The 17,153-nt window shown below is 35.4% G+C and overlaps 1 protein-coding gene across 4 annotated transcripts in view; it reads left to right on the top strand.

The window, feature by feature from the left end:
* The window catches only part of PTEN (phosphatase and tensin homolog), a 124,821-nt gene that overhangs the window by 52,519 nt on the left and 55,149 nt on the right, over positions 1-17,153 (top strand). Inside the window, exon 2 of one of the 4 annotated variants that reach the window (XM_047701728.1) lies at positions 10,014-10,098. The exons of 2 other annotated variants lie outside the window; for them this stretch is intronic. In XM_047701728.1, coding sequence (XP_047557684.1) covers positions 10,014-10,098 — 85 coding nt within the window. Of the gene's footprint in view, positions 1-9,995; positions 10,099-17,153 lie in introns of those variants that run through there. One more of the 4 variants, XM_047701729.1, reaches the window with a different exon arrangement.

Genomic DNA, 17,153 nt, shown 5'->3' with positions numbered 1-17,153 from the left:
ATCTAAAAGATCAATAGAGTTGGAAATGTTAGAATCTGTTGTGATTTTTGGTTTTTGGTTTTTTTTTAAATGTAGTTTACTAGTATTGAGTAAATTTGCACTAAATATTACTAGGCCTTTGTTCTCAAACTATTGATACATCCCTTATCATCTTCTTTGTCTTACCTGTTGGAATTTTTTCTTTCTGTGAAAGTTAGTGGCCTTAAAGAGCAGCCCAAACCTAGTGTTTTAGATAGTTATCTCTGGTAAATTAAATGATAAAAAGCATGGCTTTTATAATGAAATGAACTACAGAGTACCATAAACCTAACCCTGAATATAAAGATTAGAGCATAAAAGATAACACTCTTATGTACTTTACAATAATGCTGGATTGATGTCATAATTTTAAGTTTTCTAATTTTTCATATACTTTATTATGATTTTGCTGTAGAAAAATAGGTTAGCATTTGGCTTATAGTTCAGGTATATAATGCTGACAAGTATATCTAATGCCTGTTGAACCGATGATCTTTCTGAAAGTTGTTCTGTAAGTTACAACCATATTTTATTTGATTTGTCATTGGTAGTCAGTCTTGGATGTTTGTTAGTGGGAGCAGAACCATGGCGGGGAGGGGGCGGGGTATACGTGTGTGTATTTTAACAGCAGCAGAGTTCTGAAACAGGAAATCAGCCTTATCGTATTCATCCAGAGAGCTAGGAAGGAGGTAATTGTTTCTTATGCTCGTTAAAACCAGTTAGTTGGGCAACTTAAATTTTTAGAGATTCACAGATGTAGGTTTGAACAGTTGTAGATACTTTATTTCATAACAGCTCTGAAGAAAAATTGATTAAATTTGTTGAGGGGAATAATCCCTCAGCTAATACACAAAAAAATTGTACTGTGGATTTTAGAGCATTGCTAGCATTATCAATGACTTGATTAGATATTTTTCTGTGGTTCTGATTTGCTTACATTTAAATAAAGTTCAGAGGGCCTTGATTGTTCCTTTAAAAAGTATTTGTTTAAAACTGTAATCTTCAATTTAAACAATAGAAAAAGTTGATTCTGTGTCAGGTATTTGTCACTGGAAATTATCTTTCCCTCTTTGTTAATGTGTATATGCTCATAATTAAATACTTAGGTATTCACAGATTAATTTTTATCTGTCAGTGGGTACTTGTCATTTTTAAAGCTATATAGGTAGCATTTCATTGGGCTAAATATCAGGCATTGCTTACTGTACTGTGTTAGGATTATTTCCATTTTTTCCCTTTATAAACAGCATATTGTGACTGTCTTTGCATAGTTTACATTGTTTTCTTAGTGCACATTGTTAGAGTGGGGTTTCTGGAATAAAAGGTAAAAGTTTCATAGCTCTTTGTTGCAGATTGCAGATTTTGTGCCAAATGAACCAATTTATGGTATTGCTACTAAGTAGAAGAATTACTAGCAATTCTTGATGTTACCTTTGAAGAATGTGGTATTTTCTTTCAGAAAGTAAAATCTAAGGCTGGCGGGGCGCCTGGGTGGCTCAGTGGTTAAAGCCTCTGCCTTTGGCTCAGGTCATGATCCCAGGACCCTGGGATCGAGCCTCACATCGGGCTCTCTGCTCAGCAGGGAGCCTGCCTCCTCCTCCTCTCTCTCTCTGCCTGCCTCTGTGCCTACTTGTGATCTGTCAAATAAATAAAAATCTTAAAAAAAAAAAAAAAAAAAGATCTAAGGCTGGCGCAGTTGGTAGAGCATGGGACCCTTAAACTCAGGTTTGTGAGTTCAAGCCCTGCACTGGGCATGGAGCCTACTTAAAACAAATGAAACTACAACAGCAACAAAAAGAACTCCAGAAAGTGAGATCTAAACTTCATTTCAAAGCAAAAATATGTATAAACTCTTCAGTCAAGGCAATTTGGTATAATGTAACAATCTTAGAGAAAGTTGTGAGGTCCTAATTGTTTGGAGGAAGAGAAAGCTCCAGTAGAGCTCATAAATGACTTGGCAGTCAGTTTTCCTTTCTGGTTTGGCATTGTGGGCAGCTAATTTAGAAGTGTTAAAAGGAACCTAAAATTTATGCTAAAGTGGATTTAAGTGAGTATATTGGAATTCTTTTCTTTTATAATTTGTTTATAAAAACATCATATTGAGTTGCCTTGTAATGAGACATTGAAACTAAAATTAAATAACAGGATATTTCTAGTCCATGCAACCTCAAATCATAACAAATTCTTATTACAATTGTAATAGCCCTTTGCAGTTTATAGTTTATTTATTTATTTATTTATTTGAGAGAGAATGAGTGAGAGAGAGCATGAGAGAGGAGAAGGTCAGAGGGAGAAGCAGACTCCCCAAAGAGCTGGGAGCCCAATGGGGGACTCGATCCTGGAACTCTGGGATCATGACCTGAGCCAAAGGCAGTCGCTCAACCAACTGAGCCACCCAGGCGCCCGCAGTTTATAGTTTTAAAGATATTTCCAGATACCGCATTTGATCCTTGAAATAACCAATAAAGAAATTACAGCATTTGTTAGGATCATTATTTTGCAGAAAAAAGAAACAAAAATATTTGAGGGCCAGAGACTTAGTAACTTACCTGCAGTCATAGGCTTTTAAGTTGCAAAGCTGAGAATGGAACTTTTTTCTTCTATTTATTAAATGACATTATGCACAATGAATCATGGAACACTACATCAAAAACTAATGGTTTACTGTATGGTGACTAACATAACATAATAAAAATAAATAAAAAACAAACAAACGACATTATGCATGAAGTATTTTCGTGCAGGCCTGGCACCTAGGGAATATTTAAACGTTCCTGTGTCCTGTGCTGTTTCTGACCACTATACTTTATTCTTAAAAATCCCCATTTTTTTTTTTGGAGCAATATTTTTAATATTTCTGTAGTTTTCTGTATTTTCTTGAGAAATATTTTTAATATTTCTGTAGTTTAGGCTTTGGTGCTTATGCACCTTTTTCACTTTAGAAAATCAGATTTTAGGCAGCATTAATTTGCTCTGTACAGGAATGATTATATGCTTTATATGTTAGGACAAATTGTTCTCAAATAATGCAGTTAGCACTTTATCAACTGGAAGAATCAGGAACTCCTTTTTCTGCTTTCCTACCAATATGAATCTTCAATTTAGAAACCAGATACAAACATTTTACACATTTAATAGAGAAAAAGAATACCTAGTCGGAAATAAAAAATCTTATATTAAATGAGACTCCCGTATAAGTCTATGAGTGGCAGTTGTTTAAAGCATAATTTGATTAGTGAAGTTGCTAATATGGATATAACTTTGACATACATGGAAACTGTTAATTTTAAACTTGTTAAAATTTGTTGGAAAAAAAGTGTAGACCTGATGTAGCTTATGAATCAGTGGCTGAATTTTTTTTCCGCTCACCTGATCCTTAAGCATCTGTTGGTTGATAGCCCTGACAGAAAGCAGGGGAAAATCTCCAGAAATTCCTGGAAAATAGAATTAAGTGGTGCAGTCTTGGTATTTACTAACTAGCTTTCGATTCTTCTTGTCTCCTCTTGTTAGTCTGACTTTATTCCTTCATTCCTGCTGCCGTTCAGCTCAACATCCGTTCCTCTTAGGAGCTAGGCAACTTCAGGTTTGCTCTTACTGCTTTTTGATCACTACCTCTGTAATCTACATGTCACTTTCTATTTGCCATCTGCGTTCCATGTATGTTACCGCTTCCAGTTAACTAGAATTTTTAAAATAACTTATATGTGATCTGTGGAAGTAATTTTTCTTAAAAAAATTGTGGCAGGAAAAAGGTGTTACTGGTTTGAAGACTAGTACTGTATACTGGTATTTTAGTTTATAACTTGTTTGGGGATAAGTATATCTATATATTATGTTGAGTAGTACTACAAAGAAATTTCAGAAGTGCTTTATTTTTAATAATTGTACTTAAAATAAGACTGTCTATATTCAGGGACACATAAAGAGCTATTTTTGGTTATTCTCTGTTTGAAAATTCTAGTTAAATTTGTAGTGCAAACCACATTAATTTGGGTACAAGTAAAATTTTGAGACAAGGTAAATATGAAATCTCAGCTCACATGTTTTTTTCTAAAGGCATTTTGTTAATTTGGTGTAACTTAGAATATACTTTTAGTGTTTTAAGTCAGGATTGGATGTTAAGAACAACCAGTAAAAATTGAGTTAGCTCATATAGTAGCTGCATCATTTTGTAGTGTGTCAGTTTCTATTATTGGTGAAATTGACTTCGTTGGACAGGCTTTAGAACTTAATTACCATTTATTATTTTCTTTCTTGCTGTCAGCACTCTATGGTTGAGATGGGATTGTTGCAGCACTTGAATCAAGACTCTCCAACATGATATATATGATTATCAAAACTCATCAATGAATCACTTAAGATCTTGTGTTTTGTTGTATGTAAATTATACCTTAATTAAAACCAAACAAATTGAACATGTTTGCTCAGAGGTGGGGTGAAAGTCACGTACTGAACGTCATGTGTCTGTGTCTGCAGATCTCCCATAGCAGTGGTGGCTGTCCCTCTGAGGGCCGACAGAAATTCCTTCTCCCTCTCTGCTTGCTTCATGTAGCCACTGATAACATGGGGGAAGCAGTCTTTTGTTTTGCTCCCTTTGGGAAATTTGGGAATATTTTACATTTGTTCTGAAGTTAAATACTTAAAAGGCAAATTGCTATAGTCAAGATTTCAAAAAAATTAAGGTTTCTGTTAGGCTTTGATGCTCTTTAGAAGGATTAGGTTATTAAATAAAGAGTGTCATTGGAAAAAAAAATACCCAGATAGTTACAGTAAGCCCTAATGGTGTAGGTCTGTCCCATTTGTTTAACTGATAGACAGCTATCACTATGTTCTAGTTGTTTTCCATATGTTAATGCATTTAATCCTTATCACAACCCTATGTGATAAGTACTTTTTTTTTAATGAAGGTAACATTTTCTTTTCTGTTTAATTTTTATTCAAGCTTTTATTTAAATTCCAGTTAGTCAGTATACAGTTAACTACATACAGTTAATTTCTACACCTGGTTAATTTCTACACCTGAAATTAATATTATACTGTATGTTAACTAACTGGAATTTAAATAAAAGCTTGAATAAAAATTAAACAGAGAGGAAAATAAAATGTTACCTTCTACCAGTCCCATTTTACACAGAAGATGGGTAACTTGCAAAAGATTACTTAGTAAGTGAAGCTAGAGTTCAAATCCAGGCAGCTTGGCTCTTGGAGCATATGTTCTTAACCATGTTGCCACATTGCCTGCGAGTAGATCACTAGATGGCAAAAATATTTGGCTTCCTGCAGTGATCTAGTTGGTGTAATTCTTTATGCGCAGCATTTATAAGTAATTAGATGAGAATTTCATATGAAACACTCTCCTTGTTATTCGAAAGTATATCCGGTAATTGCAAGTTAACACTATTCTGTATTAGAAATATATATAGTTTTCTCAGTTATTTTTATTTGGTTTAAATTGTCCAAAAAAAGTATGTCAGAAATTTAACATTAGAAAGCAAAAAGTCAAATTGGACATGCATTGGTATAATTCTTGTCATAAGAAATATGTGTCTTATAATTCATTACTCAGTTTTGGAAATTCCAGTGATTCTGTATTCTTTTAGAAGTTTTTCAGCTTTAACATTTGATTAGTAAATTCACTTTCATTTGAACCTGCTTCCTTTGAAGCTTTTATATTTTTGTTACTGATTTGGAAATATAAGGAAATCTTAATCTTTTATGAAGCAGCATGGTATAAAAAGCTGGGCTTTGGGTTATGTACCTAACCAGTTTGAATCATAACTCAGTATTTACTGGCTGTGGAACTTAATGCAAATTACCCAGTCTTTTTGATCCTCAATTTTGTCATTCATGAAATGGGAATATTACCTTGTAGGGTTGCCAGGATTAAATGGGAATGTATTTCCTGTAGTGTGGCACGTGTTCTCTGCATCTTTCTAACTTATGATGGAGGTTAAAGTCTTGGGTAAAATCTCAAACTGTGAATAAGAAAGGTGAGAATCTGTGAAAAATGAAACCTTCAAAAGACTGGATTTCTAGATTCTATGTAAAGGAAGCATTGGATTGTTGCTCTGTAAGAGACCCCCGCTCCGATTCTGGTCTTTGATTCCTTATATGTCTGGTTAAATTGAACTCCCTCTCACAGCGTCCTTCAAACTAAATCCAGTCTTCTGTCCTGCCTTCTCCATACAGCTCTGTGTGTGAGCCACACTGGCCTGCCTGCTGCTTCCTAATGTTGTATGTATTTCCTCCTCCCTGTTCTGTCCCCTGCCTGAAGTGTTCTAATTGCTTGTTTGTTCTTCTGTCTACTGATGTCTGACGGACTTCTTAAGGATTTTCTAACATATCACCTATTTTGTGAAGTTTTATCTGTGCCTCTGCAGAATTAATCCCCCTCTCTCTATCTCTTAAAATATTTTGGTCTTATATTCAGTAGAATGTAAGTCATGTGGCACCGTTGCATGTCTGTGCGTCTGTCTGTCTTCCCTGACAGAGTAGGGACTTTTCCAGTGCAATAGTCTTTGCTTACTTAGCCTCTGCTCTCACTGCCCCTTGCACTGAATGTTCACTGTGTGTTTGAATAATTAAGTGAATGAAAGGGGGCCAACTGAGTTTACTTTAATGAGTATATAACATTCCTATTTATGTATAATCAGAGACACATGGTTTTGTTTAAGTAAGGTAACCAAGGTCTTTGCAACTTTTTCTCCTTTATTAGTATTCATAGTGCAAGGATACATTGGAGTTTAGTCCTGGTTAAAATGACTGCATTTCAAGGGGCTTTGTACTATTGTGCTTTTCTGTAAGGCAGAAAATCATCCTAGTGTCTTTATTGAAATTAAGCATTCAATTGGAAAGTTCGTTAGGAGCAGTAATTACTATTACTTTGAATAAGAAATATTTTGCTGTTGCATTGCTCAGAAAAATTCATCTTAAATTTTTTTTACTTATATCTATTTATAATCTTTTATGTAGGAATTTTGGATTGGCGGAAGCTGCCACTGCTTTGGGTCCCTACCGCTGCCTCATTTGTCTTCTGAGTGTTATTTTCTATATGTTGGTGCTCCCAAGACAGGGTTACAAAGTAAAGATTATTCACTTTCAGGAATTATTACTGCTATAGGCTTGATTTGAGCCTCCAGTCTCTCTCTTTTTTTTCTTTCTCATGAATGGACATAATACCCAAAACATTTTGATAATTGAACATAGTTCTTTGAATTGACCTATGTTTTTAGGTGGAACTACTTTCTTAGGTGAGAATAATAGATGACAGCTATTATTTGTAATGTTAAAAATGATAATCCTAATAGTTTTGGAGTTTCCATAGTAGAAGAACCCTTTGAGATTGGGGGTGAATTTATATATTCTTCTTTTTTTTTTTTTTTAAAGATTTTATTTATTTATTTGACAGACAGAGATCACAAGTAGGCAGAGAGGCAGGCAGAGAGAGAGGAAGGGAAGCAGGCTCCCTGCTGAGCAGAGAGCCCGATGTGGGACTCGATCCCAGGACCCCGAGATCATGACCTGAGCTGAAGGCAGCAGCTTAACCCACTGAGCCACCCAGGCACCCGAATTTATATGTTCTTAAAGTGACAAAATTGCCACATAGTAAATGCTACTTAAATCTTTTTTCATTACATATTTGTTGTATATACATATATATAGATAGAAATTCACCATTTTTTTAAAAACTACATACAGAGCTGAATTTAAGTCACGTGGGATAAAACAATATTTTGTCATGATACTTGGTAAATAGAACTGGAGATAATTATAAAGCAAACAATTTTTTTTTTAAGATTTTATTTATTTATTTGACAGAGATCACAAGTAGGCAGAGAGGCAGGCAGAGAGAGAGAGGGAAGCAGGCTCCCTGCTGAGCAGAGAGCCCGATGTGGGGCTCGATCCCAGGACCCTGAGATCATGACCTGAGCTGAAGGTAGATGTGTAACCAGCTGAGCCACCCAGGAGCTCCTCTTTGTAGTTCTTTTTGTTCTTACAGTGCTTCCTACCAAGAAGTACAGTAAACTTGCAGTAGCCAAATAACTCCTGTGAAATAAACTCTATCTCCTGGTTACCAATTTGATATTTAATTGGATTTGTTTGTTGCTGGTTTTAGTGTATGTTTTTCCCCTTTGCCACCCCTTCTCTATGAAGCAAACATTTTTATTGGTTTCTCAGTTATCATTTGTGTGTGTACAAATGCGCATGTGTGCTGAGAAATTCAGATTCAGGCAAATGTGTGTATATGTTACTCATTTTATCCAAAAAGAAAATATTTTTTGTACAAAAGGTAGCATATTGTATATGCTGTTGTGTGTGGTTTTTTTTTTCTTTTAATGAAAGGTTTTTATTTTATTTTTTTAAATTTTATTTATTTGAGAGAGAGAGATGGAGACAGATAGTGAAAGAGCATGAGCAGGGCAGAGGGAGAGGGACAAAGAGAGTCCTGGTTGAGTGGAGAGCCTGACGCAGGGCTCTACCCCAGGACGCTGGGATCATGACCTGAACAAAGGCAGATGCTTAACCAACTGAGCCACCCAGGCACCCCTGTGGTTTTTTTTTTTTTTTTTTTTTTTTTTTTTAATATTTTTAGGTCTGTCCAATCAGTGTGTGGTAAAACTATGGATAAAGACCTTTTAAAAAAATAATTCTAGGGACGCCTGGGTGGCTCAGTTGGTTAAGCAGCTGCCTTCGGCTCAGGTCATGATCCCAGCGTCCTGGGATCGAGTCCCACATCGGGCTCCTTGCTCAGCAGGGAGCCTGCTTCTCCCTCTGCCTCTGCCTGCCACTCTGTCTGCCTGTGCTCGCTCTCTCTCCCTCTCTCTCTCTGACAAATAAATAAATAAAATCTTTAAAAAAAAAATAATTCTAAAAAGCTTTTAGTAACTTGATAATTATTTTCAACTGAAAATAATACCGAAATTAACTCAACAATGTGAAAGCATCCGAAAGTGATGAAAAAAGATCTACAAAAAGGCACTGGATTTGGTGAATTTTGGATTGTACTTGAAGATCAAATGGGGTCCAGGAGTAGGTAGGCGGAGAACTTCAGGGATGGTGTTGAAGGGAGGCTTGGGGCAGATCAGCTTGGCTGTTTTGGAAGTCCCATCTCAGAAAAATCATGAGATTAGAGAGAGAAATAATGGTACTCGGGAAGAAATGAGGTCTGCCACTATTGACAAATGCATAGAAATGTAGATTGGTTGGTATTTTTTGTTTTGTTTTGTTTTTTTAGTTTGATACAGATTCTTCTGGAGCACAGAAGTTTGTTTTTATGCTGACTACAGTGTGTAACATAAGTAAATAGAATGGCATGCTAAATGTTGACTACCTTGATGGTGAATGGGGAAAACTTTTCTACCTTAGTTCAGTATTACCAAGTCACAAATACCAAGGACTTGGAAGAGATCATTGTGGTTGTCTCAACGTAATCTTGTGGAATAGGAAATTGAAGCCTGAAAAGATTAAGTCATGTCCAGGTTATACAACGGGATGGCGGCATAAGCCAGGTCTTAAATCTGGCTTCCTAATTCTTAATTGTATCTACTTTTCTCTATGTTGTGGTGCCTTTTATAACAATGAAAAATGAGAAGTTGTGTAGCTATTTTTGTTTTTATTTTGATACTTGGTTTTTGTCCCAAGGTAACTTCAGTTCTGATTTATAAAGTCTGTGGTTTTTGTTTTTCATGTATGTGGGCCTAAATAGTGTAAATGTGGAAATTACTTTTTTCCTTAATTTTTATGTACTTACTTTTAATGTACTAGGTAGAGAGATTTGAAAATTATTTTGCTATATAATTATTTTGAGGATTTTTTTGGGAATTAATTTATGTACCCGTGTTTTTTAATTACACATGATGGTTTATAAATAAATACATTTGACATCCTTTTACTAGCATAGGTATAGTGTTTTATAATCAGCTAATGTTTTACAACATGTACATGTAGTTTGCATTGTTGTATATTTCAGATGTTTCCTTAACTTAAGTACTCAGATATTTATCCCAACATTATTGCTATGGGGTTTCCCGCAGAAAGACTTGAAGGCGTATACAGGAACAATATTGATGATGTAGTAAGGTAAGAACTCTTAATTTTCTGTTTCAAATATTGATATATTCATGCTATATTTTCATTTAGAGAAGATTTCTAAGTCTTAGAAAATGATGTTCTTTGTGATGTAAACTCTATTTTTATTACGTTGGTGCTCTGTAACTGCTTTTTGTTTGTTTAATGGACCTCAATGGGATACAGCTCATTTGATAAGAACTAACCTTTGACATGGTTAGGTGTATGTAATAGGATTTCCTGAACTCCTTTGAAGGCTTTTTACCAATTTAAGTCCTGGATTCAGTTACACTATAGTTTTTGTCTTTTGTTTCACAATTGGGGATTAGATTTAAATCCTTGAGTGTATTCAGTCACTTAAATTTATTCGTTCTAAGATAGAGATAACTGATACCATGTATTTTTTACATAGAACAGTTTATAATGGAGCATAAGTATACTAAGCATTTGAAGAAGTAATTTGGTACAGAGGATCTGGACAGGAATTTGCTGGGCAAACCAAAGCCTGACTTTGTCTCTTTTATAAACTTGCATGATTTTCTAAGTGTAATTATTATCCAGCTTGAAACTGTATTTCTCAAGACTGATTTAAATAATTTTAATACATGTATAACCTAAGAGTATGTGATATATTTTATGAGAGAAGGAATTTGTGTCTGTTGTATTCTTAATATATTTTCTCATTTCAAAGCAAAAATATATATGTATGAAAAATTAACTGTAAACATCAGTAGAAAATTTAATGGCTTTTAAAGTTTAAAATTTTGGATTATTTCGTTTATCCTCTTAGAAAAATCTCTTTCTTGGAGACTTTCAATTTAAATATTTGGTGAGAATTAATGTTCTCTTGAATGGAGAGCACTTTGTAAAGCATTATGCAAATGTAGAATCCTTATATAATTGAGTATATGAACCTATCTGTGTCCTTATTATGAGCTAGCCATAAGTTGTTTTGTAAGTGGTTAATTTTTAACAATTTGCTTTGAACCAGTGTATGTATTTACATTTTGCAGTATTGAGTTGTGTCCAGTTGGACTGTTGTTGTGTTTAAATTGTTCAGAATTTTTAAATCAGTATCAGTATCTACAAAAAGTACAGAAAAACCAGACTACTTTTTCGTAGTTTCTATTACAGTTAGAGGTACATGGGGCTGTCAGAAGTACTGTTTAAGAATTTGAAAATAGGGAAATAAATGTGTCTTCTCATGGTTGGGCAGGACACAGTTGGAAGGATGCATAACATCAGATCCATGAGAGCAATAGCCTGATATGGCTTAGTCAGTGATAATACACATCTACAGAAAACACAGAGGGTGATGGAAAACAGAATGATGGGTGTAAATTTTGCATCGAGAGAGATGGAGAATCTGGAAAATGAGCAGTGCATCTCCTGTAGTGCAGGAGTGTTTATCAAGCCCCCTTAGGACCTAGATGAAATACCTTGCAGGTTGATCTGTTTTATATTACTACTATATAATTCTGTATCCAACCAAGTACTACTTAACCAGATCAGATTAATACTCAGGTGGAAAAAGAGTATGAATACTCTGGATAGAGGACAGGTTTTTGGGTCACTGTAAGGGCCTCCTTGTGGTGAGTTTATCTGGGATGCTTGCTCTCTTTGCTCTCTTCTGACTGTGAATAAGTCACTGAAGCTGATTGATCATCTTTAAGTTACTGATAAAGTTCGGTTTCCGGATCAGCACATTTCATTTTCAGACCTTAGACTGATACTCTCACCAAGAAAATACTGTGCTGGTAGTGCTTTGTTCTTTCATCTTCCAACTTTGCAACTCCCGCCTTTATGCCACTGAATTAAGATTCACAAATTTAATTTGTGAGATAGTAACCAAAGTTGAAGTTTATTCTATCTACTTTAATGTATCTATTTTTTTTTTTTTTAAGATTTTATTCATTCATTTGGCCGAGAGAGATCACAAGTAGGCAGAGAGACAGGCATAGAGAGAGGGGAAGCAGCCTCTCCGCTGAGCGGAGAGCCCGATGCGGGGCTCGATCCCAGGACCCTGAGATCATGACCTGAGCGAAGGCAGAGGCTTAACCCGCTGAGCCACTCAGGCGCCCCTAATGTATCTATTTTATCTAGCTTTTGTCTTTTTCAAATCTGTTATTCCTTAAAAAGGTTTATGTGTATGGTTTGTTATTTAGCCAGTAGTTGCTTTAGCCAAATGATCTTGTCACCCTTTGGCAAGGGTGGTAGCCTGTAAATGACGAAGAATGATCTGAGTAGAATAGCTAGGCCGTGCATGCCTGGCTTGTCCCTCCCCCCCCCCTCCAGTTTTGTGACTGGGTATTGAGGCTTTTGTTGGCTTCATTTGCTCACTCCACTCTACTTCTTTTATGAGAAAAAGGATGAACAGTCACCAGGAAGGTAGCTGTAGCTTTTCCCCTATGAAGTAAAATAATTTCCAAGAAGAGGATTAACTTCTCTAAGGGATTGGCCTTCTCTAATACCTAAATGACTCATTTCCTTGATTGGTTCCCACAATATGGGAAATAGTAGTAATAAACAGTAGTGATTTCTTTTGGTTCAAAGATGATTAAGTGATAATGAAAAGCGTGTCTTTTTATCTTCTTACAAGTTTTCTCCTAAATGTATTTCCATTTGGATTTTCCTTTGCCCTATTTAAATTTTTACTTCTCTAAATCCATGTTTTTTTCTATGATTTTCCCCCAAACAAGAAATACTGTTCCAGGTTCAGATTTTGTTGGTGTTGTATATCTTTGCTCTGAGTAAAAGAAACTGAAATTGCAAATGCCTGTATGCTTAAATTATGCAGTATTTAACTGTTTTGGGATATGGATTGTTCTGGCAACGTGAAATTTTATACTTGAGGTACTCAAGCGACAAATATTTAACTTCTCCTTTTGAGGTTACCTCCTAGGATTAAGAATTAATGTAAAAAAATAGAAAGTGGGGGAGAAGTGAACCAAGTTGGAATTTTTTACTATCTTAACTGCAAATGTTAGGCTTAATAATCAGAATTGACAGGTCAGGACAAGGACATCTTAACAAGGGAAAATGAAGAGCTAACTCTTCCCAGATTGTTTTTTCTTCTTTTCCTCTTATCCCCACCTTTTCTTCCCCTCCTTTACTGCCATTAAGCTCTTGCTCTGACCAGCTGGTAATTTGAAACAATGTTTTATTCAGATAATTGATTATTCTTGGATATGTGTGGTAATCTTATCCCCCTGGGCTAATATTGAAATTACCCTAATTTATATGTTATCTGGTATAAATCTAAGCAGCCTTTAACAAAATGATGCATTATGTGTTTAACCGACATAGCTTAAGAACTGTTCTGTACTTAATAAATCAGCCAAATGTAGGTTTAATAGAGGTGAACTGGCTTTCTTACTGCAGAACCTTTAACACACTACTATGCCTTGCAAATCTCCCAAGAATGAAATTCGAATATGCTGCTTTCCTTTTCCTTTTTTTCTTTCTCTTCCCCTCATTCTCCCTTCTCTCATTTCTTTTGTACTGTGTTAAAATAACATCTTTCTAAAACAGTGTTTCTTGGAGTACAATTTGGGAAGTGTTGAAAATGAAAAAAGATGCATGTAACAATATTTCCCCCTAGTCTGAAATCAGTAGGAAGTAATTTACTTCCCCTTTTATTGGAAAGATTTTAGATGCGGGTAGATTCCCATATTTGTTGTAAGAAAAGTCTTAGAGCTGAGCGTTCTGATACATAGTGATTAAAAAAAAAAAAGACTTTATCCATTGTCTTCTATACTATCAGCTTTTTTGTTCGTATGTGTGTGTGTATATCCTCCACCTTTCCTGTTTTATAGTTCTTCCCAAAGAAATGTAAAATAATCTTCTCTTAATTATATGTCGATCTCTCAATCAACCTTTTATTTATGTGTTAATATACGATAAAAAAGGAAGTGTTTGTCTTTCCAACATTATCATTATTGGCTGTTCAGTTCCAAGAATTAAAAAGAGAGTATATAGAGGAAAGTGTCACACTAATTTAGAGGAAAGAGTATTGTTTCCATTCTCCATTTTCAACAACTTTTGACTTCTCCTTTATACTGCCTTTCATTTTCCTGCTTCCTTTTTTCTCTTTATTGAGGCAAAAATTATATAACATAAGATCAGTCATTTTAAAGTGAACAATTCACTAACATTTGGTACCTTTCCAGTATTTTGTAACCACCACTTCTCTCAAGTCCCCAAATGTTTTTTTTTTTTTTTTTAAAGATTTTATTTATTTATTTGACAGAGAGAGATCACAAGTAGAGAGAGAGGCAGGCAGAGAGAGAGGAGGGAGCAGGCTCCCTGCTGAGCAGAGAGCCCGATGCGGGACTCGATCCCAGGACCCTGAGATCATGACCTGAGCCGAAGGCAGCGGCTTAACCCACTGAGCCACCCAGGCGCCCTCCCCAAATGTTTTTAATACCCCAAAAGAAAAGCCTATACCCATTGGCTGCCTCCCACTTCTTTTGTTAGTCTTATTTCCTTACAAATAGCAGATCCTTGATGGATTTAACAGTGTTTATAGTATCTGTACCAGTCTAGCTTTTAGGATTTTAATAATAGGTAACACTTACTTTTCATTTAGGTACATACATGTGTTTCTGTTGTATAAGCTGTTTACATGTGTCATTTTATTAAAAATCTCTACAATTAACCTGTCCCCATTTCATATATGGTTTAAAAGAAGTTAACTTCCCCAAGTGCCATAGCAGGTAAGTAGTGAGCTGAGGGTCGAGTCCAGTCTGTGAGATTTCAAAGCTGGTTGTCTTAGTAGCCATATCTATCAGAGGATGAAATGTTTTACCACATACATATGTACACCAGAATATGCCTATATAGGCATATTCCAGAAAATTTATTTAGGATTTGGGTTTCCAGATTGAGTTTCATTCGTAGTGCCAAGCACAACGAATGAAAACAGGCCAACACCAGGCAGTTATTACAAGATTTCTTTAAGAACATCAGAAATAATGAGAATGTCTCAAAAGCTTTTGGGATCATTTAGGAGGGCTTAGGAATATATATATATCCTCTAACTTCTCATAATCTAAGAATCTAATTTAAAGATAGAAGATGGAGGACTAGCGCTTTACAAGTTCTGCGTTCAGCCCAGAGTTCTGTATCCAGCCAAACCATTAGTCAAGTGCAAAAGGAGGAAAGAAGGACCTTCAAGAACAAGAAAAAAAAATGTATCCACCATGCAACATTTCTTAGGAAATTCCTAGACCATGTGCCCTAACAAAATAAGAGAATAAACCATCAAAATAAAGAAAGGGGCTTTAAAATTTACGTTTTAAATTTTTCTTTTCTTTGTTTTTTTTTTTTGAGAGGGGGGTCAGTGAGGGGGCAGAGGGGAGAGGAAGAGTCTCAAGCAGGCTCCATGCCCAACCCAGAGACTAATGCAGGGCTCTAACATTCCTGAGATCAGGACCTGAGCTGAAGTTAAGAGTCAGATGCTTAACCAACTGAGCCACCCAGGTACCACTAAACTTTACCATTTTAACCATTTCTGAGTGTATACTTCAGTGGCCTTAGGTACATTCATATTGTACAGCTGTCTTCATCATCCATACCTAAAACTTTTTTTTTTTCCCTACCACACTGAAATGTTGTATGCATTAAATAGTAGCTCCCCCATTTTCTCTACTCTGAGCTCTTGGCAACCACTGTTCTACTTTCTGTGTCTGTGTATGTAACTATTCTGGGCACCTATATAAGTGGAGTCATGCAATCTTTGCCTTTTTGTGACTGACTAAGCATAGCCTGTGACTTCGTTTAGCGTAATGTCTTCAAGGTGCACTCATGTTGTGGCCTGTATTGGCCATGTTTTCTTCCCTTGTATGTATATAGCACATTCTGTTTATTCATCCATGGATGGACACTTGAGTTGCTTCTGCCTTTTGACTGTTGTAAATAATGCTGATATGAACATTTCAAGAAATCATTGCTAAACTGGTATTATGAAGCTTTTCTCCTGTGTTTCCTTTTAAGAGTTTTATAGTGTTTGGTCTTTTTTGCTTAGATCATTAATCCATTTTAAGTAATTTTTGACTATGCTTTAAGATAAGGGTCTAACTTGATGCTTTTACATGTGGATATCCACTTTGCCCAACACCATTTGTTGAAAAGACCATCCTTTCGTCATTGAATGGTCTTGCCATACTTGTCAGAGAATTATTAGACCATATATACAAGAGTTTATTTCTGGGTTCTCTAGTCTATTCAATTGGCATACATATCTGTCTTCATGCCAGTACAACACTTTGTATCTTTATGGTAGATTGTGAAATCAGTAATTTGTGAGTCTTACATCTTTGTTCCTCTGATTCAAGATTGTTTTGGCCATTGAGGGTTTTTGAGAGTCCATATGAATTTTAGGATGGAATTTTCTAGTTAAAAAAAAAAAAAGTTTTGGGGATTTTTGAATGATATTAATCTGTAGATTTTGTTGGATGATATTGAAATATTAACAGCATCAGATTGGGGTATCTTTCCATTTTTTTAGGTCTTTAATTTTTTTTTCAACAGTGTTTTATAGTTTTCTCTGTATATCACCTCCTTAATTAAGTTCTTTCATAGATATTCTTTTTCGGTGTTTGGCATGGATGGAATTTTCCTTTTTGGATTGTTCATTGTCAGTGTATAGAAGTACAGCTGATTTTTGCACGTTAATTTTGTATGCTGCTGCTTTGCTTAGTTTGTTTATTCTGATGTTTTTTTTGTGGAATCTTTAAGGTACATGTAAAAACATATAAGAACATGTCATCTGCAAACAGAGATAATTTTATTTCTTCCTTTCCAATATGGTTGCCTTTTTGGATAGAAGTAGCAAAACAGACTTCCTGTTTTGTTATTGACCTTAGAGGACAATTTTTGACTTTTACCATCGCATGTCATAGTAGCTATAGGGTGTGGATTTTTTCTTTTTAAATCGACTTTAGTTTTTGGAGCTATTTTACATTCACAGCTACATTCAATTAGAAGATACAGAACTTTCCTGTATGCCCCCTGCCCTCACACATATATGGTCTCCTTCATTATCCTTGCCCTCTACCAGAGTGGTT

The sequence above is a fragment of the Lutra lutra genome, chromosome 14 (genome assembly GCF_902655055.1).
Source record: "Lutra lutra chromosome 14, mLutLut1.2, whole genome shotgun sequence".
In the NCBI taxonomy this organism is placed as follows: Eukaryota; Metazoa; Chordata; class Mammalia; order Carnivora; family Mustelidae; genus Lutra; species Lutra lutra.
Note: the sequence above shows the minus strand (reverse complement) of the source record. Positions and strands in the feature narration are given on the sequence as shown.